This window comes from Danio rerio, chromosome 14, assembly GCF_052040795.2.
Source record: "Danio rerio strain M-AB ecotype USA chromosome 14, GRCz13ab, whole genome shotgun sequence".
NCBI lineage: Eukaryota > Metazoa > Chordata > Actinopteri > Cypriniformes > Danionidae > Danio > Danio rerio.
Genome location: NC_141034.1, coordinates 58,110,001 through 58,135,154, shown reverse-complemented (window position 1 = coordinate 58,135,154; position 25,154 = coordinate 58,110,001). Strand labels below are relative to the sequence as shown.

General features: G+C 34.8%; 3 protein-coding genes across 12 annotated transcripts in view; 1 reads left to right on the top strand and 2 right to left on the bottom strand.

The window, feature by feature from the left end:
- Positions 1-8,044, top strand: part of polr2b (RNA polymerase II subunit B) — a 30,161-nt gene extending 22,117 nt beyond the window's left edge. For 5 of the 6 annotated variants that reach the window (XM_087279995.1, XM_087279994.1, XM_087279996.1 and 2 more), the window contains exons 17-25: positions 755-851; positions 944-1,038; positions 2,238-2,488; positions 2,880-2,969; positions 4,808-4,915; positions 5,214-5,327; positions 5,503-5,663; positions 6,689-6,884; positions 7,839-8,042. In XM_087279995.1, the coding sequence (XP_087136121.1) occupies positions 755-851; positions 944-1,038; positions 2,238-2,488; positions 2,880-2,969; positions 4,808-4,915; positions 5,214-5,327; positions 5,503-5,663; positions 6,689-6,884; positions 7,839-7,928 (1,202 nt within the window). In that variant the 3' untranslated portion in view covers positions 7,929-8,042. 6 annotated transcript variants of the gene reach the window in all.
- A 47-nt stretch (positions 8,045-8,091) lies between these two features.
- igfbp7 (insulin-like growth factor binding protein 7) lies at positions 8,092-19,178 on the bottom strand. The gene is given in 5 exon segments (NM_212924.5): positions 8,092-8,844; positions 10,189-10,315; positions 11,948-12,055; positions 12,999-13,108; positions 18,739-19,178. Coding segments are annotated over 5 exon segments (774 nt in total). The 5' UTR covers positions 19,148-19,178; the 3' UTR covers positions 8,092-8,824.
- A 2,327-nt stretch (positions 19,179-21,505) lies between these two features.
- Positions 21,506-25,154, bottom strand: part of cox18 (cytochrome c oxidase assembly factor COX18) — a 10,048-nt gene continuing 6,399 nt past the window's right edge. For 2 of the 5 annotated variants that reach the window (XR_015506580.1, XR_015506581.1), the window contains exons 6-7: positions 23,505-24,928; positions 21,806-23,282 (exon numbers count right to left, since the gene is read on the bottom strand). Coding sequence is in view for 3 of the 5 variants with exons in the window: in NM_001114469.1 (NP_001107941.1) it covers positions 21,995-22,183; positions 24,821-24,928 (297 nt within the window). In the remaining 2 variants the exon portion in view is untranslated. 5 annotated transcript variants of the gene reach the window in all.

Genomic DNA, 25,154 nt, shown 5'->3' with positions numbered 1-25,154 from the left:
TTTAATTTCAATTATTATTTTAATTCACCCAAAAATGTAATTTCTGTCTTAATGTAATGACGGGTTTAAATGATCATATCGCATTTTGGAGTTATGATAATGATAAATATTTAGTTTTGTTTTCTTTCATAGCAAACATAGTGTTGTGCATGAAAATAAATGTTTACTGGGTCAGTATAACTACTCTAGCCTATATAATGTTGAATATAATGCATGAGGGAATCTGATAATGGCAAACGACTCATTTTACTAGTGACAAAATGGTCTAATAATGTTGTCAATGACACAGTAATGTTGTCTCAAACACAATAATGAATTTTACTTTACTCTGCAATTATGAGCAGGACATTTTTAAAGTTTGTTTATTTGAAGTCCACAATTCAAAGTCTAAACTAAGTTTAGCATTTTAACCAATAGTAGACCTACACATAGGACTAATGTTATTATTGTTGTTATATCATGAGTTTGAGAATTAACAGTAATAATAGCATACTTTATATTACCCTTTATTTTACATCTGCAGAATCCTGAGAAAATCGTGATTCTCATTTTGCTCCATTTCAAATTTCAGAATGTTTTTTTTACTGTATTTGTTTAAAGGTAAATGCAGTTTCTGTGTGTAAAAGAGACGCATTCATTATACAAAACAGCAAAAATCTATCTGACCTGAATGTTTTGTTTTGAACAGAAGTGTGTTTGAATCATTAATGTAAATTTAAAGCGTATAACAATATGCACATCTTATGTAAAACAGGAATTAACTCCATCGTGGCGATCGCCTCATATACTGGATACAACCAGGAGGATTCTGTGATCATGAACCGCTCAGCTGTGGACCGCGGGTTCTTCAGGTACGCTAGAGTTTAATGTGCGAGTTTAATATTAAACCAATGCTAAAAATGCTGCTTTTTTTACATTAAACTGTATGTGTGTGTGTTCTCAGGTCTGTGTTCTACCGCTCGTACAAGGAGCAGGAGTCTAAGAAAGGCTTTGACCAGGAAGAAATCTTCGAGAAACCTACGCGAGAGACCTGTCAAGGTGTAGATCCAGTTTATTTGCTGTATATGGATATTTTAAAATACTTTTCTGCTGAAAAAGAAAAAGTGATTACTTTTTATTTAAATACAGTTGCTTATTCTTGTCCAATAAATTCATAATATCTATATTAATCAATTTAGAGAAATTTATTAATAGATTTTGCAGAAAAATTTAGTTTAGCAACAAGATAATATTAATAACAGTTATCAAAACAATTGCACGTTACAATTGAACCAAAAAACTTAATGTGTTTATGTGTGCATTGTTTATTTTTATTGATGCATTTATTTATTTATGCATGTATTTTCTACATTTAGATTTTTTATGTGTATGCATTCATTTATTTTATTTATTTATTTATGCATTTAGTTTTTTAATTGTATTTTTATTTATTTATGCATTTAGTTTTTATTTTATTAATTCATTTATTTATTTAAGCATTTAGTTTTTTATTTGTATTTATTTATTGATGCATTTAGTTTTTTTATTTGTATTTATTAATGCATTTAGTTTTTTATTTGTATTTATTTATTAATGCATTTAGGTTTTTTGTATTTATTTATTTATGCATTTAGGTTTTTTTGTATTTATTTATTTGTTCATTTAGTTTTTTATTTGTATTTTTTATTTATGCATTTAGTTTTTCTGTATTTTTGTTTATTTATTTATTTATGCATTTCGTTTTTTATTTGTATTTTATTTATTTATGCATTAATTTTTATTTGCATTTATTTATTAATGCATTTAGTTTTTGTGAATTTATTAATTTATTTAGTTTTTTTGTTTTTGTTTATGCATTTAGTTTTTTATTTATATGCATTTATTTATTTATTTATTTATTTATTTATCTATTCATTTGATTCCTTAATATGATAGATCATATATCATAAACATAATCTTCGCTTTGCTGGATTTTTCTATGCTTGTGATTTATTATCATTCATGTAGATTTGCTCCTCTACAGAATAATCCAAATCAGTCTAAATTAATTAATTTTTTCCACAAGCAATAGATGGCAATATATATGACAGAAGAACACAATATGGCAGTGTCAGATTGTTTCAGTATCGTGCAGCTCTTATATGTAGGCCAGTGTGATTTCAGTTTGAATCTCCTACTGTAGTGAAAGCCAGGATGTGTGCTGGATCTCCAGTGTGTGTTGTTGCCTCCATCATCATCATAAAGTGTTTCCTCTGCAGGAATGAGACACGCCATCTATGATAAGCTGGATGATGACGGTCTGATTGCTCCGGGTGTGCGTGTGTCCGGTGAGGATGTGATCATCGGTAAAACTGTGACTCTGCCAGAGAACGATGATGAGCTGGACAGCACCAACCGCCGCTACACCAAGCGGGACTGCAGCACGTTCCTGCGCACCAGCGAGACCGGCATCGTGGACCAGGTCATGGTCACGCTTAACCAGGAGGGATACAAGTTCTGCAAAATCAGGGTGTGTGTTCGCTTTAAACCAACAGTGTTCATCTGCCATTTATACTGCGCTTCTTACACACTCGGCTGGGTCAAAGAGGTGTAACACTGTTGATGTATGGGTCAAAATGACAACACCTGAACAAAAAAGTACTGTTTTTTTTATTTTAAAGTGTTGTGACTTTCTTAAATGAACCCAAAATTAGACAAGAATTAATAATGTTTTGTGTGTGCGCCACCAGTTTTTGAGACACACAAACACACTCCAATTCACACAGGCAGACTCCAATGCACACTTTCTCACACACACTTTCCAACACAAACACACCCAAGCATGCATACACACTCCTTCACTCTCTCTCACACACACTAAACTGTGTTTCAGACGTATTATGTGTGTTATGTTTCTGCAGGTGCGCTCAGTTCGTATTCCACAGATCGGGGATAAGTTTGCCAGTCGACACGGACAGAAGGGAACCTGCGGGATCCAGTACAGACAAGAGGTGCGAGCACTTTTTATTTATTTATTTATTTATTGATTTATTTATTTTGTGCATTTTATGCTTTTTTCATTTGATTTAATTTTTGTATTTATTTTTATTTTCTATTGTTTTGTATTTTTTATTTTTTTATTTTATTTCTATTCTATATTATTCTAAGGGATAGTTCACCCAAAAAGTTTAATTCAATCACCATTAACTGATCATCAAGTGAATCCAAACCTTTATTAGTTTATTTTTTATATTGAACACAGAAGAAGATATTTTGAAGAATGTTCCATATTAGGATGTAGCTGTAAAATAACTCATCATTCAGCGAAATGATATGAAGCTGTAATACACTCTAAACCTGCCGGAACAACTTTAGCTGTGCCTTTGTGACAACAACCAAACACCTGAGAGTAAACATCAGCCAATGAGAATCAAGCATTCAGCAGACCTTCCCCATCATCTTATTGTGTCTGATGAATACTGTAGTGTTTATTGTGTGTGACTGTCTGTGTAAGAGTGTGAGGGACAGACTGTGTGTAAGACTGTTAACATTATTAACATTTATAATATTATAAATTAATGTTTTATTATTTTATTTTATTTGTATTAAATTGGTTTTACTTTATTTAACTAGCTTTTATGTTTATTTTATTTAACATATTTTGTTTAAATATTTTTTATTTTATTTCACTTTACTAATGTGTTATTATTTTTGTTTTAATTGGTTTAATTTTATTTATTAACATTTATTTATCTATTTATTTTATTTTTAAATATTTTATTTTTAAATAAAAGTGGAATAAATAATTTTTTATTTTATTCCACTTATTACTTTTATTTATTAACATTTATATATATATATATATATATATATATATATATATATATTTATATATTTAATTTATATTTATATATTTAATTTATATTTATATATTTAATTTATTTTAAAATATATATATTTATTTTATTCCACTTATTACTTTTATTTATTAACATTTATTTATCTATTTATTTTATTTTAATATATATATTTTTATTTTATTCCACTTATTACTTTTATTTATTAACATTTATTTATATATATATATATATATATATATATATATATATATATATATATATATATATATATATTTATTTTAAAATATATATATTTATTTTATTCCACTTATTACTTTTATTTATTAACATTTATATATATATATATATATATATATATATATATATATATATTTACCTATTTAATTTATTTTAAAATATATATATTTATTTTATTCCACTTATTATTTTTATTTATTAACATTTATTTATTTGAAGTTTTAAAATATTTTATTTTATTCATCTAGAAAATAAAAATCAGTGAGTGAACATGAGCTTTCCTGATGTGTTAATGCAGCTGTTTCAAAGATCAGGATAATTGAAGATTTGAGACTTTAATCTTATAATCTGAAAGAATTTAGTCTTTAATCTTACAGCGTGACCATGGCATTACTCTGCATTCATGCTAATAAGTTTTAGGATCACAACAGACCAGGCTTGACCAATCAGAGCAGAGTAGGAGAGAAAAGAGCAGATTCTGCAGTGGCCTCGTGTGTGTGTGTGTGTGTGTGTGTGTGTGTGCGTGCGTGCGTGCGTGCGTGCGTGCGTGAGAGAGATCAGTGTTTAGACTGGCCTGCTGCTATAGCTCTTGTTTGTCCAGCTCCTGCTGATAGCGAAGACTCTCAGATGAGCTGTGTGTGTTTATGTCTGCTCTTCACTGTGAATCCTCCTCTCTCTCTCTCTCTCTCTCTCTCTCTCTCTCTCTCTCTCTCTCTCTCTCTCTCTCTCTCTCTCTCTCTCTCTCTCTTCAGGATATGCCGTTCACCTGTGAGGGAATCACTCCAGATATCATCATCAATCCTCACGCCATCCCATCCAGAATGACAGTCGGCCATTTGATCGAGTGTCTGCAGGGGAAGGTACAGCACGCTACTGACATCTATGCTGGCGACACATGCTTATTCTGGAAAACACAAGTTCACTACATGCCCCTTAATAATTCTGCCATGCACAAATCATTGTGTTCAATCACAGTGTTAAGTTTTCTGAATGTATATCTTCATCATTACTCAACATTAATAGTAGTCTGTGTTAGACGTGTTATGGCTTCTCTATGTTGCTGTTCTCTGGTGATTTCTTTCATTTGTAAGTTGTTGTTTTTTTCTAAAAGCCTCTGCTAAATGAATAAATGTAATGTAAATGTGCTGTCGTGTTCAGGTGTCTGCTAATAAAGGAGAGATCGGTGACGCCACGCCATTCAATGATGCTGTCAATGTGCAGAAGGTCTCCAACCTGCTGTCTGAATACGGCTACCATCTCAGAGGAAATGAGGTCACCTGCTTACATTAACATATAACGATTACGCTCAAACTATATTCATATTAATAGATTATGTTGAAACTTTGACCATATTAATAAAGATTGTGTTGCAGTTATGACTATATTAATAAAATAGTTACAATTATGATCATGTGTGCATGTGTGATGAAGCTGTTTATTCCTGCAGGTTCTGTATAACGGCTTCACGGGTCGTAAACTGACGTCTCAGATCTTCGTCGGACCCACATATTACCAGCGTCTGAAGCACATGGTGGACGATAAGATCCACTCCAGAGCCCGCGGGCCGGTGCAGATCCTCAACAGACAGCCCATGGAGGGGCGATCACGGTCAGTTCTGCACTGGCCTGGCCCTTTATTTTATTTCATTTATTAACAATTATTTATTTATGAAAAAAATATTTTTACATTTTTATTTTTAACTTTAATATTTTATTTAAATTTATTATTATTATTTTATTTTATTGATATTTTTAATTATTAACATAATTTTTTATTTAAACAACTTTTTTATTTTATTAACATTTATTATTATTTTGTTTTATCAACATTTGTTTATTTTAAAAAAAGACTTATTTTTATTCCAATTTTATTTATTTTTATTTATATTTTATTGGTGTTTATTTCATTTATTAACATTATTTTTAATTAAACAATATTTTTTATTTTTAACATTTATTTTAACATTTCTTCATTTTAAAAAGATTTATTAAAATTACTTTATTTTTTTAAATCTATTATTATTTATATTTTATTTGTTTTTATTTTATTTATTAACATATTATTTATTTTTTAATAAATAATAAATTTTTAATTATAACATTTATGTTTATTATATTTTATTTATTAACATTTTATTTATTTTTAATTTAATAATATTATTTTTTATATATTTTTTATTATTTAATTTAATATAACATTTTTTTATTTAATAAAATATTAATTAAAAAATTTAATTTAACTTTTTTATTTCCTTAACATTTTTTATAAATTTTATTTGTTTTATTTAACAATATTTTTTATTTTAACATTTTTATTTTATTCAGCTAAAAATCAGTGCTGTGTGTGAATTTGAGCTTTCCTGGTGTGTGTTATGCAGCTGTTTGTGAAGGCAAAAGATCTGCAAAGTTTCAAAGATCAGAAAATTTGAAGATTTGAGACTTTAATCTTATAATCTAAAAGAATTTAGTCTTTAATCTTACAGCGTGACCATGGCTTTACTAATGGCTTTACCATGGCATGTATTAATGCTAATAAGTGTTGGGATTTAACGAATCACAACAAACTGGATTCTACGGATTCTGCAGTGGCTTCATGAGAAAATGACAGTTTTGTGTGTGTGTGTGCGCGCGCAGTGACGGTGGTCTGCGTTTCGGAGAGATGGAGCGTGATTGTCAGATCGCTCACGGAGCTGCTCAGTTCCTGAAGGAGCGTCTGTTCGAGGCCTCGGACCCATATCAGGTGCACGTGTGTAACTTGTGTGGACTCATGGCCATCGCTAACACACGCACACACACCTACGAGTGCAGAGGCTGCCGCAACAAAACGCAGGTGAGCGCACTATTTCAGAACTGGTCACAATGGAGTGAGTTTTTCCTTTAAACAAGCAAAATAATCTGACTAGGGGGGAAGCAGAATAATGTAGTGTTTGTTTTATCACAACATTATTTTACTCACCCCAATTGGAGATTATTTTGATGTACATAAAATACAAAATAATTAATACTAAAAATATAAATGTTAAATAATATGAACGAAATAAAATACAAAATAATTGAATAAATACAAATATTACGTAATATAAATGAATACACATTAAATAATATTAATACAATAAATACAAATATCAAATATAAATAACATAAAATACAAAATAATAAAATAAATACAAATATTAAATAATCTAAATAAAATAAAATGCAAATTAATAAAATTAAATATTAAATAAAATAAATACAAATATTAAATAATTTAAATAAAATAAAATGCAAAATAAATAAAATTAAATATTAAATAATATAAATAAAAATACATACAAATATTAAGTAATATAAATGAAATAAAATAGTACAAAATAAATAAATACAAATATTAAATATAAATAATATAAATAAAATAAAATGCTTAATGAATACAAATATCAAGTAATATAAATTAAAATAAATACAAATATTAAATAATATAAATAAAATACAAAATAATTTAATACAAATAATAAATAAAATAAATAAAAAATATATTCAAATATTAAATAATATAAATAAAATAAAAAATAAAACTAAAATTAATACAAATATTAAATATAAATTAAATACAAATATTAAATCATATAAAAAACATACAAAATAATAAAATAAAGTCAAATATTTAATAAAATAAATAATAAAATAAAATAATCATTAAAATAAAAACATTAAATGATATAAATAAATAATAGAATAATTAAGCTCATGAAGCTGTGAGGTGTTCTCCTGCTGCTGTAATGGTGTCATTGTTGTCCTGCAGATCTCTCTGGTGCGGATGCCGTACGCCTGTAAACTGCTGTTCCAGGAGCTGATGTCCATGAGCATCGCCCCGCGCATGATGACCAGCTGAGCACACACACTCACACGGGGCGCTTCACGGCTTATTGTTTTATGTGTCGTCATTATTGTAGAACAGATGTTTCGGCTGTTCAACACAAAATAAAGCAACTTTTTTTTCTAATAAGACATTGTTCAATCCTCAATATCTGACAGCAGAGTTCCCCCACACAGATGACGACACGCAAACTTGACATCTTTATTCAGGAGTGATGTACACATATCAACGCATCAGATGCTCAAAGCTCTAAAATGACACTCAATTTAGGAAAGAGCCTTTATAAACGAGATCTTAGTTCTTAAAACATTTCAAGAATTTAAAGATTTACTCTAAATACAATTGAGAACTCTAAATCAAATATAAAAGGTTTCCCCCATTCACATCATTCTATATTTCATATTTAACATTTTTATTTTGTTCAGTTTTTAACAGAACTTTCAATAGAATTACTTGGTGTAAGTGTAAAGTTTAAATGTGGTAGTAGTATATAAAACATTTACCCTGTAAGGCTTTAAAGAACAGCATCTAAACATTAGAGATACAGCTGATGCTTCAGGAAGTTGTTCAGCACCATAGACAACATCAGCTGAAAGAAAAAAACAAGTGTGTGTGTGCGCGTGTGTGTGTGTGTGTAAGAGAAGCAAAGCCTGCATCTGATAAGTGTTCAGCTGAGATAAATGTTATGATGTTCCCTATGAAGTGTACAGGGAGACGTGTGTTTACTGCTGTGTCTGGGAGAGTCCGTCTGATGTTGGTGTTTTTCAGAGCGTCCTGCGGGCAGATGCAGGAGGTAGAGAAATACAGCATGAACACAGCACTGCTCCTGGAGTAAAGTGTCCGTGTGCTGGTGTTGTCGGCGTGAGTTCAGTGTGTGTGTGTGTGTTCAGTGCTTCGTCCTGTGTGTCCTCTTACAGCTCGCTGTCCTTCACTGCAAACACACAAAACAAGGAGACAGTGTGTTTAGTTTCAGTGCTTGAGTGTATGCTTGTGTTGCTTTCAGAATAATGGATCAGGTCCTGCTTTACATGAAGTGGCTGTGTCTGCTGGACACTTGCAGCAGAAATAGAAGTGCAGCACACTCATTGTGTTGATGTTGTCTAGCTCGACGCTGCTGCTGCTGCTGTGGGGCAGGTGGGATGTGTGCTGTAGGGATGTTGTTTTTCAGTGGAAAGCCTCAGCGTGGATATTCTGCATGTTCTCTGGAAGCTCTTGTGTCGTGGTGTTTGGGTTCTGTAACGCTTTTAGATTTTCCCAGAATCAATCCATCAATCTGATCTGGGCTGGAATGCTGGAGCGTGACTGAAGAGGAGCAGTCCAATGACGGATTGAGGCTCAGGATCTGCTGTTTTTACAGTGAACTGGAGCAGTGCATGATGGGACACGTCTGACATGTCAAAATCAGTCCTGGAGCGTGAAGCGAGGAGTACTGATGAACTCCCGTCACTCACTGATTACTAATTACACAACTGAAGGTGGACGTAGTGATACAATCTGTTAATTACACATTTATTCTGACGTAATCTGACTACTTTTGGATTACATTTGGATTACTTTTTTACACCTTTATGGTGATGTAATCGGACTACTTTTGGATTACATTTACATTACACACCTTTTCTGATTTAGTCAGACTACATTTGGATTACATTTAGATTACTTTTATTACACATTTATTGTAATGTACTCTGACTACGTTTGGATTACATTTAGATTACTTTTATTACACATTTATTGTAATGTAATCTGACTACGTTTGGATTACATTTAGGTTACCTTTCTTACACATTTATTGTGATGTAATCGGATTATCTTTAGATTGCATTAGGATGACTTTTTTTTTATACATTTATGGTTATGTAATCTGACTACATTTGGATTACATTTAGATTACTTTTATTACACATTTATTGTGACGTAATTGGACCACTTTTGGGTTCCATTTAGATTACTTTTGATAGATATTCATGATGATGTGTTCAGGCTACTTTAGGATTACATTTAGATTACATTTACTGAACATTTATTCTGATGTAATCCGACTACTTTTGGATTACATTTATTACACATTTATGCTGATGTTTGTGTTGTGAGAATTTGCAGAACGTTAGCTGTCGAGCCGATGAGGATCTTTTCTTAATTTGCTGTGTTTTTTGTAATTGCATGTCCTTTTTAAATTGCAGCTTGTTTTTTTTCCACCATATAAATGACATAATCCAGACGATGTGTAATCTGCCATGGTCACGCTGTGACTGTGTATCAGTAGTTCACTCACCCATCTGGACAGGAATATCACTGATGGATTCCACCACATGTATGGAGCCCACGGCGGACGCTTCGCCCTGTGTGTTGCTGGCGTGGCACTCGTAGGATCCGTCCTCAGCTTTAGTGAGCGGTGAGATCTGTGACCAGAGCAGCAGTGTTCACTAAACACCCTCAGTTTGTTGTGTTTTACAGGAAATCACTCTCGTAACAAGTTACTTCAACAAAGTAATTTGTTATTGATCGTATTATTACAATTGTATTTAAATTACTTTAATTATCTTGTCTGAAAGTAACAGTGGAGTAATTTAACTACTCCTCTAAATACCAGTCTGCATACATCTCAGTGCATAGATCTGACTACTTCAGATTACATTTGGATTACTTTTATTACACATTTATGGTGATGTACTCTGATTACTATGGATTACATTTGGATTACTTATTAAATAGACTACTTTAGGATTACATTTAGATTATTTTTCTTACACATTGATGGTTATGTTAATGGATTACATTTAGATTACTTGTTACATTTATGGTAATGTAATCTGACTACTCTTCGATTACATAATTTATGGTGATGTAGTCAGCCTGCTTTTGGATTACATTTACATTACTTTTATTACACATTTATGGTTATGTAAACAGATTACATTTAAATGACTTGTTACACATTTATGGCAATATAATCTGACTACTTTTGGATTACATTTGGATTACTTATTAAATGAAGTACTTTAGGATTACATTTAGATTACTTTTCTTACACATTGATGGTTTTGTAATGGATTACATTTAGATTACTTGTTACATTTATGGTAATGTAATCAGACTACTTTTGGATTACATTTACATTACTTTTATTACACCATTTATGGTGACATAAATGGATTACATTTAAATGACTTGTTACACATTTATGATTAGGTAATCTGACTACTTTTGGATTACATTCAGATTACTTTTCTTACCCATTGATGGTTATGTGAGCAAATTACATTTAGATTGCTTCTGTTACATATTTGTGGTAATGTAATCCACAAAAAAGTAGTCAGATTACATTTGAAATATTTAGGGTGATGTAGTCCAACTACTTTTGGATTACATTTACATTACTTTTATTACAAATTTATGGTGATTTTAATTGGATTACATTTAGATTACTTTTGTTACACATTGATGGTTATGTAATGGATTACATTTAGATTACTTGTTACATTTATGGGAATGTAATCTGACTACTTTTGGATTACATTTACATTACTTTATTACACATTTATGGTGATGTAAATGGATTATACTTAAATAACTTGTTACACATTTATGGTTAGGTAATCTGACTACTTTTGGAATACGTTTAGATTACTTGTCCTACACATTGATGGTTATGTAAGCAAATTACATTTAGATTACTTTTGTTACATATTTGTGGTAATGTAATTCACTAAAAAGTAGTCAGATTACATTTGAAACATTTAGGGTGATGTAGTCCAACTACTTTTGGATTACATTACTTTTGTTACAGATTTATGGTGATGTAATCTGACTACTTTTGGATTACATTTATTACACATTTATTATGCTGGGTCATTAAAAGCTGCACTGAAGCTGTAGTTTATAAGTTAATTACACTATATAGTGTAAACTCCTACTCCTGTTTTCCTCAAAAAACCTGCATCAAGACTAAAAAAATTGACCATGTTGGATGCGGAGGAGAGTAAATGATGAGTAAATGTTTATTCCCATAGTAAACTAATGCTGGAACTCACCAGAACCCATCCGGTGACTTGGTGTTTCTCGGGGCCGCCACGGGTCTGCACCGCCAGATTATCTTTATCTCCGGGCAGAGGAACAGGCTTTTCTGAGCCTCCCGAGACCTGCGGATCACACAGAACACACACACACCCTATGAAGATGTACATTTGTAATTTCACAGTGAATTTTGGTGAATTTAACTCTCCTGTTCATTATTAGATCAATGTTTTGTGTCTGCTAGTTTAGCAGTCATGTAAAAATCAGCATAATGCACATCCAGCCGGCGGTTATTCAGAATAAAGCCTTCAGTCATCAACAACAGCTGCTGATTAACCTGTCAGAATACATGAGTGAGGTGATGTTCATCTCATTCACTGTCAGCATCTAAACTCTCTGAGCTGTATTTATTAAAATATGTCAACCAAATACAAGCATTTATTCCAAATGTGTGTTGAAATGTATTAGAATCTAGTGGTTTGAGGAGCAGTGGAGCAATATAAACATCTGAGACGGTCATTAACCGCACTCCAGCATGGGTTTGTTTTGATTGCTTAAACTCTGACTCTGTGGAATTCTGGGTAATACCCACACACACACATCCCTCATGTCTCCAGACGTTCTGCAGGATATAATCCAGTTTCCTGCATTTCTGAAGCATAACTAACCCGATTATGATCCTAAAATAGAGCCAGTGTGACCTCTGCTTTAATAACTCCTGCACACACAGAGGAACACTCCATCTGAAGGCGGATGTTTCCCAGGCTCTGAGGACTTCCCAGAATTCACTGATGTGTGAGTGTGTGTGTGTGTGTGTGGATGCAGGAATGTGTGTGACGACAGGCCTGATCCAGAGTTTCCTTCTGTGTTTGTGCTGCTATTGTTTGTGCTGTTATTCACAGAACGGCACGTCCAGAACACACACATCCTTCCTTTACATAGGAGAACAGTAGAGTTTGTGTGATTTATGAATGTGTGCATGATGCATGCGTGTTCATGATGCATGCATGTGATCAATACATATGTGTGTGTGTTAGATATGCATGTGTGATGTGTATGATGTATGACCTTCCTCCAGGTGAGCACAGGTGTGGGGACCCCAATGGCTTCACAGCTGAGGAACACCTGAGATCCAGTGATGTTCCACACCTCTCCTGGAGGAGTCACGATCTCCGGCCCTTCACACACACACGAACACACACACACACAGGGAAATAAAAAGGTCATTAATATATAAAGATGTATTACATTGAGTATCAAACACTGAAGTCTACATTCATTCCAATACACTGAAGCTTCTCTTCAATTGATTAAAGAGCGGCATAATGAAGCATTAAAACAGATGAAAAAGCCTCATAAATCATCATCATCATCATCATCACCATATGGTGCCTTTGAGGAACAGATTAAAAATTCACCAAAACAAGAATGGAGTCCGACAAATGAATCGTTTAAAAGTATTTAATGAGTCGATTCAGTAAAAGATCCGATTCCAGCGAGCGGTTTGATTCAGACTCGTGAACATGCTCAGGTGAATTTTCGGACATTTCTTCACACAAATCAACCGCGAGGCTTTAAAATACTTCCGATAACATTCAAATCGCTCACATTATGAGTAACGCTATTTATGTTTGGATTTGGAGCCTGTCTTCAAGATATTCTTCAGAAAGCTGGGAGTAAACCAGAACATGAGGTGAGTAAACAGCGGGGTTTTCAGTGAAGGTTTTTCTGAATACAATATACTATAGAACACAAATAGTACTCCAATATATTCATGAATTATGAAATTGACTTTTTTGGCGTAATATAACTTGTCAGTCGCGGCATTTGACGATTAAATATTGTTAATATCCTTCACCTGCATGTCGAGTCATTAGCGATACCACCAGAGTCGCGCGGGAGCGCAAATATACGCCCCCTACTGTCTGCACGGTCAACTACACTAACATTAACGCTTTAATGTCAGAAAATCTGTATTGATCGTTCTGTACTGGGCAGATGGACTCCCTTTGGTGCTGTTTTAGCTCTATTGTCTTCCATTATAATCACATTTATTGATTGTAAAGTTATGACAGCAGATCATCCTGCATTACTGACTGGTTTCTGCTGGTTTCCCCTGTTGGGATTGAGAGGGATGATCTGTCATTGTACTGTTAGTGTTGTGCATTGTTGAAATGTTTTTTAAAAATTCAAAGCATTTTTCCAAAATGTGTTAAAATAAGGTTTCAGCAAACATCCTTCCATTTGCTGAAATGCAGAGAACGATGAGGCCAAATGAAGACTCAAAATCAGCCCAGAGTGGAGGAAAATGACCCAGCAGCACACAGGACGGGTTAATAGCAGGGTATTCTGATGCTGAGTTGCTTTGGATTAAAGTTAAATAAATGACTGTTTAATGACTAATTATAAAGACAACATTATGAAGGAGTTTCTTATGTGCTCAACTCCCCTAGTATCTGATTGACACTATTAAAGCTGTAAATAAGTATATATGTTTTAAAAAGGTTGACTTTGGCTGTGGTTACTGCACCGTGTGTAGTGAAACGCAGGTAAAAGTGTGTAGTGTGCACCTGTTCTGTCATGTCATGTGTGTTTTAGCTGTGTTATCATTGTGCAGGAACCTCAGTGTCTCTCTCCGTGGCGTGTCTGAACACTGTTTCTGAATTACACACAGGTTGACTGATTCCTCCGCAGTCTCTATGTGTGTGTGTGTGTGTGTGTGTGTGTGTTTTGTTAAAGGAGACAGAGCTGTTTGATCAGCTGATCTCTCCTTTCAGAGCTGGAATGAATCTCAGGCATGTCTGTTCACGGAGATCCTGCAGCCAGTGTAAAAACACTGAGGAACACAAACATGCATGCATACTAGGGTTGTCACGATACTATACTTTTAGGCCATAATACTATAGCAGCTGAAGTATCACGATAGCTGTTCTTAAACTACAGAGGCACCGCCAGGATTTTGGAGCCATAGTGTTGAGATACTCACGGATGCACGATATACCGACAGCTATATCATTATCGGCCGCTAAATGCTATTTTTAAGATTATCATTATGGATCTGATGTCAAAATTAATATCTTATCTTATGATATCTTAAAGCTGATAAATTAGGTAATTGTACAGACCTGTCTGCCTCGCACTTGCATGGGCAGAACCTGTTCAGACTTGTCCAGTGCACTATAATGAAGCTCTCCTCACATTGTTTATTCCTTCAAAGTCCGTCCTTGATGTGGTATTGACATTAATAACTCAGTAAGTGACCATGTTCCTCTTCATTGTACACATGTTTGATGGAGTGTCATTGTGTATTTTGGTTTAAATATTACATGTGTAAACACAGCAGAGATGCACACATGCTAAACAACTCACTGGGTTGTTTGTAATCTAATATTATTATTTGTTCTTATCAACACGTTGCTTGCCATGTGTTGTTGATGTAGATTGTATTCAGTTTGATCAGCATATTTAAATCCTTCGCTCAGTGTATGAAAATATAACATTTATAAATAAATATTTACAATTATCAGCTATAATATATCGCTATCGGCCTACAAATCTTAAGAGTAATTGGTTATCAGCCAAAAAATCCATATCGGTGCATCCCTAGCGATGCTACCATTGTACCGTTAAACTGTGCAACCCTAATGCATACACACACACACACACAGGCATGCATGCTTGATTGAAATATACGAGTAAACACGTATAACATATATAACATACAATATTATATTTGTGCATTACCAAGCCTAATCTGGAGCTAATGAAACAAAAATAAATAAATAAACACCAATATTAGTTATTATATATTAAATAGTATAAAAATAAATACAAAAATAATGGTGCAAAACTAAATTTAAATGTAACAGAAAAATAGTAAATAAAAACAAAAAAAAGAGGAAAAATCAAGAGAAACAAAATATTTTGTTAAAATTTTGTATGTTTGATATTGTTTGATGTTCTTGTTATTTTTGCAATATTTATTTTAAGCTAAACACTAGTGTCTTGAAGAATATCTAGTCTGATATTATTTGCTGTCCTCATGGCAAAGAGAAATCAGTTATTAGAGATGAGTTATTAACTCTATTATGATTAGAGATGTGTTGGAGAAATCTGCTCTCTGTTAAACAGAAACTGGTGAAAACATAAACAGGGGGGCGAATAATTCTGACTTCAACTGTATGCAAATGACAACAGTACATTATGGATAAATGTTACAATGACAATCAGATCTGTGCATTGCGATATGGATGCTGAAATGATATATATTGTGCAGCCAGAAGTGCATTTCTCTGATCCTCATGGTCAGATTGTCCTGGAATGAATCCAGGAGGGAGCTTTGAGTGGCTGTGGGTGGACTGAAGATTCAACACTTTACAAATTCCTGCATGCATGCAAACAGTGAGTCTCTATGAACATTACAAACACAGCAGGGCAGGATGTCTTTGGGGCCTGTTAAACACAAATACATAAATGATCTTCAAAATGTCAAATAATGATGAACAAACCTGCATGACTGTTTAGAAATCAGGCAGTGTTGTATATCGCAGAGAGCTCAGAATGTACACAGACCTGTAAAGAAGTCTGAATTCCTCTGCATTACTGCTCTATATTCAGTGTGTTCCATTTAAACACCTACATCAAAATACAGCAGAGTGTGAGTAATGTGCGGAGTAACTTCATTAATTAGTTTTCTCTGCTGATCATTTTTGGGCAGTTTGTTGCAAATATCCTTATAATAATCTATTTATTCATTAATTATTAGTTTTGCATTATTTTGGATTCAAAATAGTTTTGATAATTTAATTTAAAGGTTAACTTTAGGGGTTAAGTTACAATAAAACTGAACTAAAATATTACAAATTTAATAAAAAGCTTTTTAAAAACTAAATTATTTAAAAAAAAAGTAACATCTATAAAAATGCTGGGTTGTTTAAACGCAGAGATGGGTCAAATTTGGTCAAACCTATACAGTACGTCGGGTTAAATTTGGTCCTATAATTTTATTCATTCATTCATTCATTTTCTGTTTGGCTTTGTCCCTTTCTTAATCAGGGGTCGCCACAGCGGAATGAACCACCAACTTATTTAGCATATGTTTTACACAGCGATACCCTTCCAGCCACAACCCAGTAATGGGAAACACCCATAAACACACACTCATACACTACGGCCAGTGTAGTTGATCAGTTCCCCTGTACCGCATGTGTTTGGACTGTGGAGGAAACCGGAGCACCCGGAGGAAACCCACAACAACACGAGGAGAACATGCAAACTCCACAAAAAAATGCCAACTGACCCAGCCAGGACTCGAACCAGAGACCTTCTTGCTGTGAGGCGATCATGCTACCCACTGCGCCACCATGACGCCTCCCTATAATTTTGAATTTAATTAATAAAAAAAAGTCTAACTATCTTTACTAGAGATATTGTAGCTCAAATTACAAAAAAAAAAAAAAACTGAGGAAGAATATAACAAATTTTCTTAAAGCCTTTTTTAATTGAAAAAAAATAAAAAACTTTATAAATGCTGGGTTGCCCCCTGATAAATCGGGGATGTGGTTGAGCAAAATGTATCAGATATTGGGTTTGTCCATTATTTGACCCAACATTGGGTTAAAACAGCCCACCGTGTGATTTAATCTAAAGGCTTACTGTTATACTGCAGAGAAATAAATAACAGAAAATGTGCTGCAGTTTATTACAAGGTTTTACTAACCCAGACAATATAGCACAGCAAACTATTTAAAATGTCTGTCACTTCTTCAAACTTGTCAAGTTGTTGTAAGAAAGATCGAGAGTTCATAATGCATTTCACTGGCAGAAAGAAACTTATTTCTTATATAGTTATATATATAGTTATATAGTTATAAACTTATATAGAAATAATGCAGATCACAGAAAGCATTAATCTCAAAATAAACAAAACTGCTTTAAAACAAATAACTTACGATAACGCTTCAAGATGTAAAAATGTAGTTGATATTTTGTAGGTTGTCTTTTTTTTGCAATATTTGCTTGTTTATTTGTATTATCTCTCAATTTCCAAATATGTTCTGTGACTAAAATATTATTTTAATAAATATATCTGTTTAATAAATTTGTTTTGTTTAAATGCACCAAAATACATATTCACTGAGAAACGGAGGAAAATATTCACTGTCAGAATAGACTTTACTCAATAATGCTGAGCACTGTACAGGGAACAGGCAATAATCTCAAAATACACTGAACAAATGATTTCTGCAAAACTGATGCAAACAATTTATATGCACTCTAACAATGCTGGGTTATTTTCAACCCAATTCTGGGTGTAATATGGACTAACCTGATTGCTGGATTAACATTTTAAATTAAATTAGGACCACATTTAACCCATATTGGGTTTAAAAACCCAGCATTTCTTCCTGGTGTGTAAACTAATACATTTTAGTAATGTTGAACTTAATTTGTTTGTTTAAATTCAACCCAAATAAATTGTTTACAACCACTTAACTTAAACAAATTAGTAAATGCAAGCAATCATCTTTGAATAGCCTATTTTTGCTGCAAAAAATACTATTTTACGGGGTTTTTTTTATTGTGTAAAACTGAAAAATTAATCTCACAATATGCAAAACTGCTATTTTATGCATATTTTTACTGTGTAAAAGAAAAAAAGAAAAAATAAGTCAAGAAACCCAAAACTGCTAATTTATGCATATTTTTGACAGTCAAAAGCAAAAAACTTTTATCTCAAAATACGCAAATCTGCTATTTTCCTGATATCTGTAGCTCATCAGTGCATTGACCATCCAGAGCTGCTCACCCTGCGCGCATCTGCCCGTGTTGTGCACGCGGATCTCCGGCTGTTTCTCCTGCAGCGCGCGCGCACTCGCCGCCCGGAGCGCGCAGCCGCTGTTGTAGTTCCGTCCGTCGGTTCCGCACACCGGGACTCCGCTCTTGCAGACGCAGATCCCGCTTTTGCTCTTCTTATCAGGCTTGACGCACTCGAGCCCGGATCCGCAGCGCCTGGCCGATACTCCGCGCCCGCCACAGGGCTCTCCCTCCGCGGCGGCGCAGAGCTCGCAGCACCCGCAGGAGTCCCGCAGCGTCCCGGAGGAGCAGCCCTGAGCCGGCAGAGGAGCGCACTGAGTCCGGTCACAGGAGCCGCATCCCCGGGAGAGCCGCTGCGCTGAGGCCGAGGCGAGCAGGGCGAGGACGAGAACACACAGCATGCTGACTGACTGAGTGTGTGTGTACGAGTGTGTGTTGGGTGTCCGGTGCTCGGGTGAGGAGGATTCAGACCCGCCCAGATCAGCGCAACCTCAGTCTCCTGCTCACCCAGCTGCTGTCGCTCAGGAATGCATTGTGTGTTCTGATGCGTGAGAAGGGTTTGGTTGTTGATCCTTTACAAGTCTAATGTAATCGTTTAAATCCTCATGAGCTGCTGTGTTTCTGTTCATTAATTTATTCATGTGCATTTGAATGAAATATTCCTCAACTGTTTAATGCACACACAAATATGAATAGGGCAATTGTTTTATTACATGATGATCACATACAAATGGACACATTAATGGACAAAGCAGTGTTTCCAGCACAAACAGTCTAATTTAATGTCTCTGTGACTATAGTTTAGGTCACAATTAATGCTGTTCAATGACCTGTGCTGTTATTACGTTAGTAACTGTTCATGTGTGGTTATAAAGTGTGATCTTACTCTATATTTCTATCCACTTCCCCAAAGCTAATCTCCACTTACCTTAATAAATATTAATAAACTTATTAGTCTGTTGAGCTAGTAGTGTTGGTTAGTGGAGCTCGGTTGAGGATCCAGACCCCCCTGATCAGTGCAAACTCCAGTAGTATCTGGCTGCAGACATCCACATGCATTCTCAGACATGCAGTAAAAAAGTGTGTGTGTGTGTGTGATTATATTGTGTACATATGTGCATGTGAATATATAGTGTTTATGTGTGCAGATGTGTGCACATATTAGAGTGTGTGTGATTATATTGTGTGCATATGAATATATAGTGTTTATGTGTGTGTGTGTGATTATATGGTGTACATATGTGCATGTGAATATATATAGTGTGTGTGTGTGTGTGTGTGTGTGATTTATATTGTGTACATATGTGCATGTGAATATATAGTGTTTATGTGTGCAGATGTGTGCACATATTAGTGTGTGTGTGTGTGTATGTGTGATTATATTGTGTGCATATGAATATATAGTGTTTATGTGTGTGTGTGATTTATCTGGTGTACATATGTGCATGTGAATATATAGTGTGTGTGTGTGTGTGTGTGTGTGTGTGTGATTATATGGTGTACATATGTGCATGTGAATATATAGTGTGTGTGTGTGATTATATTGTGTGCATATGAATATATAGTGTTTATGTGTGTGTGTGTGTGTGTGTGTGTGATTTTTATTGTGTACATATGTGCATGTGAATATATAGTGTGTGTGTGTATGTGTGTGTGTGTGATTATATGGTGTACATATGTGCATGTGAATATATAGTGTGTGTGTGTGATTATATTGTGTACATATGTGCATGTGAATATATAGTGTGTGTGTGTGATTATATTGTGTACATATGTGCATGTGAATATATAGTGTGTGTGTGTGATTATATTGTGTACATATGTGCATGTGAATATATAGTGTTTATGTGTGCAGATGTGTGCACATGTTAGTGTGTGTGTGTGTGTGTGTGTGATTTATATTGTGTACATATGTGCATGTGAATATATAGTGTTTATGTGTGCGGATGTGTGCACATGTTAGTGTGTGTGTGTGTGTGTGGTGGGGGCAGGGATTTTTCAGAGCGGTGGCCAAGCAGGGGCCAGCAGACACTGGCACATTCTTTGTTGTTGTTGAGGGCGATAGTTAAAGTAACACACTAAACATCAGGAATAACACACACACACACATGCGAATGTAGAGAGATCATTCAGTGTTGGTCTACAAAACAACATGAAACTGCATGGTGGGCACGGCGGTAACTTCACCATCTCTCGTGTTCACAATTATTTTCTATTCTTGAGCATTTTAATATTACAACACTAAACCTGACAGATGCCCTGACCACTTATTCTCTGCGTCTTTGCTCATCAGGCTTCCCTCATAAACCCGTCATCAGTGTTTTTACAGTCAGTGAAGCGGTGGATGGTGAGATATTTGGTACTGTTTTATAAATCAAGTATCTGGACTTTTCAACCAGGTAACAGTAATGAGTCACGGTTCACCTCTTTCCCTCTTCTTTGGTGCTCTGTGAGCTTGCACGTTTACAGAAGAGGTGTGCTTTAAACACTTCATAGACACTTGTTCAGTTCCAGCTCACCGAGGCAGAGCTCCTGTCAGTCAGGAATGCATCGTGTCTTCTGATGCATGAGAGGAGTTTAGTGGTTGTTAGGCTATTCTGCAGAATCCTTTACAAGTCAAGAGCCAAGTTTAACTCGTGTGTGCTGTTGGGTTGTTTTCCTCCACTCTGGGTTGATGTCGAGTCTTCATTTGTCCTCATCTTTCTCTGTGTTTCAGTAAATGTGATGATTTCTGCTGAATAATCGGAGTCTGACACATATTTTGGGGAAATGCTGTGAGAGTTTTCATAACTCATCAACACACTGTTCACACTGACTCTGCTTGGTGATGTTGTCTGTTGTTGCTCCATTCACTTCCATTATAATCACATTTATTGATAGTAAAGCCCTGACAGCAGATCATCCTGCATTACTGACTGCTGCTGACTTTCTCTGTTGGGAAGAAGGACCCAGTGTTTGCTGTTGATCATGAGTTGCTGTGCAAAAAACCCTGATTTATTTCTATATTTAAAGAAAAATGTTAATAAGCAAAACTGGCAATAGAATGCAATGACCAATGATGACTGATCACATCTTTATTTTTAGTCTTTGAACAGTAAAATTGTAAATGAACTCTAGAAATTGTGATGTAAAATGAAAGTCCTCTTGAATCCATGATGATGGAGATTATAGTGAACAGCACTGAAGATGAACCGGAGCCTTTCTCTTTATTCCACAAATCCTCTTTATGTAGCGCTGGCCATTGCAGTCTATTTTCCGCTGTGAGCTCCTGCTCTGCTGTATTTGTGGATGAACGCGGCGGCGATGTCTCTGTAGGGCGTCTGAGAGTCAAAGCGTGTTTCTGGGATCCGGCAGAGCTTCCGGACACCAGGAGATCTCAGCAGCAGGTTATGAGCCAAACCAACACAGCTGGAGCTCAGCCAATACACACACATGGACTGGAGAAACAGAACACACACACACACACACACACACACACACCTGGAGTCAAGGCTGCTTTGTAATCGTGATGTCTGCATCATAACTAATTTAAAAAATTTAGAAATTCAATGATTCCGTGTTTTGCAAACATTTTATTGAGACATTTGTAAAATTAACATAATGATTATTCTCTTGTTGGCCTGCTTAGCAGAGCTCATGATGGAACAAACAATATAAAAGCCTTGAAAGAAATATGATAAAATAACACAAATTTTGCAAATACTTAATACTGACTGATATCAGACGATGAGTTAAATGCATTTATAGGGTATACTGTCTATTTAAAGTTCCCACTATGTTTGAAAGAGCCACGTCTAATGGATGTTTAGCATTACAGTTTTAGCTGCATTAGTTTTGGTTAGGTGTTGTTTCCAACGCTTTGAAAAAGTTCATAATTTTACAAAGCGATTAGTTCAATTCTTTTCCAAGCTTTGAACAGCTTCCTTTCTCCCTTCTCTACTTTCTAATAACAGCAAGGCTTCTGAAATTTGTAGCTAAAAGAGATACAGCTCTGACCAGGAGCAAATGAGAATTTTTTATAATTTTAATTAAATGACCAATTTCATTGTTTTATTAACGTCTACACCAGCGTCAACCCCAACCTCTCACAGCAACATAAAATAATTATTATTGTATACTGATGAAGCTGTATCCATTTTCGACTTTACCATGAATATTTAGCTGTATCCCCTCTAGACTTTACCATTATTATTTAGCTGTATCCCTTATAGACTTTACCATGAATATTTAGCTGTATCCCCTCTAGACTTTACCATTATTATTTAGCTGTATCCCTTATAGACTTTACCATGAATATTTAGCTGTATCCCTTCTAGACTTTACCATGATTATTTAGCTGTATCCCCTCTAGATTTTAAAATTATTCTTTAGCTGTATCCCTTCTAGACTTCAGCTGAGTGGAGGGTGAATTTTCATTCATTCATTTACTTGTCGACTAAGTCCCTTTATTAATCCATGGTCGCCACAGCAGAATGAACCGCCAACTTATCCAGCAAGTTTTTTTACGCAGCGGATGCCCTTCCAGCCGCAACCCATCTGGGAAACATTCACACACACACTCATGCACTACGGACAATTTAGCTTACCCAATTCACCTGTACCGCATGTCTTTGGACTGTGAGGGAAACTGGAGCACCCGGAGGAAACCCACGCGAAGGCAGGGAGAACATGCAAACTCCACACAGAAACGCCAACTGAGCCAAGGTTCGAACCAGCGACCTTCTTGCTGTGAGGTGAACGTGCTACCCACTGCGCCACTGCGCCTAGGGTGAATTTTATACTTTTATAATATATATTGAATATGAGGTAGTCATATTGATTTTAGACTGATAGTATGTGTTTCTGCATCTGTGGGATGCATTCTCTGTATGAAAAGCATGATGACAGTGTTAAAGCGTCTGCTGTCCTTCACAGTGGAACGTACAGGTCAGCTCGCACCCGTTCCCCATGTGGACTCTTATATAAGCAAGAGCAGAGACACAACACAAGCACAGATAAGAGGAGACGTGATGTGCTCATCTGCTGGATTATCAGCAACATCTCTGTCTGTGTTTCTGCTCTTCACAAGCGCAGCAGAGCTCTGGCCAATCAGAGCACTTCTCTCTCTCCAGCACTTTCTCATGCATTTCACCTTCAGGAGTTAAACTTTGTGATAAAACATGATGAACTTTAGTTTTTGATTCATTTTGAGTTCAGGATATTTGATACATTTTAAACTTCAAACTTATTGGATACATTTAACATTTGAAGACTTTTTTGATGCATTTTAAAGTTTCTGATTTTTAATAAGACGTCTTTGGATCTGATTTTATTATTATTTTTTAAAGATTTATTTTTGGTCTTTTTGCCTTTATTAGATAGGACAGTATTTATACCGGAAGCGAAGTTGGGGAGAGAGAGGGGTAGGGTAGGGAAATGTCCTTGAGCAGGGATTCGAACACGGGACACCCTGACATGCTACCGCACCATATGTGGACGTGCTAACATCTTTTGCAACTGTGTGGTTTTGTCACAGTTCTGTATTTTAGATCACAATTCTGACTTTGTTTTATTTGTTGCAGTCTGTTTGTTGGAATTCTGGCTTAAATAGTTTGGAATTTGTTGCATTTTGTTTTTGACTTGCGATTGTTTCTTCATGTCACATTTCTTATTTTCCTGCAATTCAGGCTTTTCTTTGCAGTTCTGATCACTTTTCTTGTCCTTGTGTCTTGTTTTTCCACAATTTATTGTACTTTATTAAGTTTGTTACAAAGTTTTGCTGCAAGACCTTTCTGTAGTGACTTTGAGACAATTCTTCTGCCAATCCTACATCTTTCCATGACATTCTGACTTTCCTTCTTATCTTGCATTTATGTCATAACAATGACTTCTGATTCTGAGTTTGTCACAATGTAGACTTTTTTTCTCTCTTCTGGGCTTTGAAATGTTATATCAGCGACAGACAGATCAGAGGAGACGTGATGTGCTGTTGTTTATCCCAGAATCTCCATCATTGTTTGTGCTGTTGTGATCAAACGTAGCAGAGCTGTGGGTAATCAGGGCTGATGTTTACTGTGTGCTGTTACTGTACTCACCGACGGCACTGTGGCAGCTATAGGGATCATCAGCACTGATATTCCTCTGATGAAGTGTGTGGCGTATTTCTGCATCTTTGAAGACTCCGTCTGTCTGAGAGCGAAGATCTGCACACACAACAACACACTGACAGTGGAGGGACAGACTGAACTCAACCTACATTTCAGACAAGACTAGTGAGAATTCAGAGTTTAAATTATAGTCAAATGACATGTTAGATCAAATTCTGGGGAACATTTTTATTTTTTGGGGGGAAAAATTATGTTGCATGACAGAAACATGGAATTCTTCGGTTTTGACTTCGTCAGATTTCCGACTGGTTGGTTGGAATTT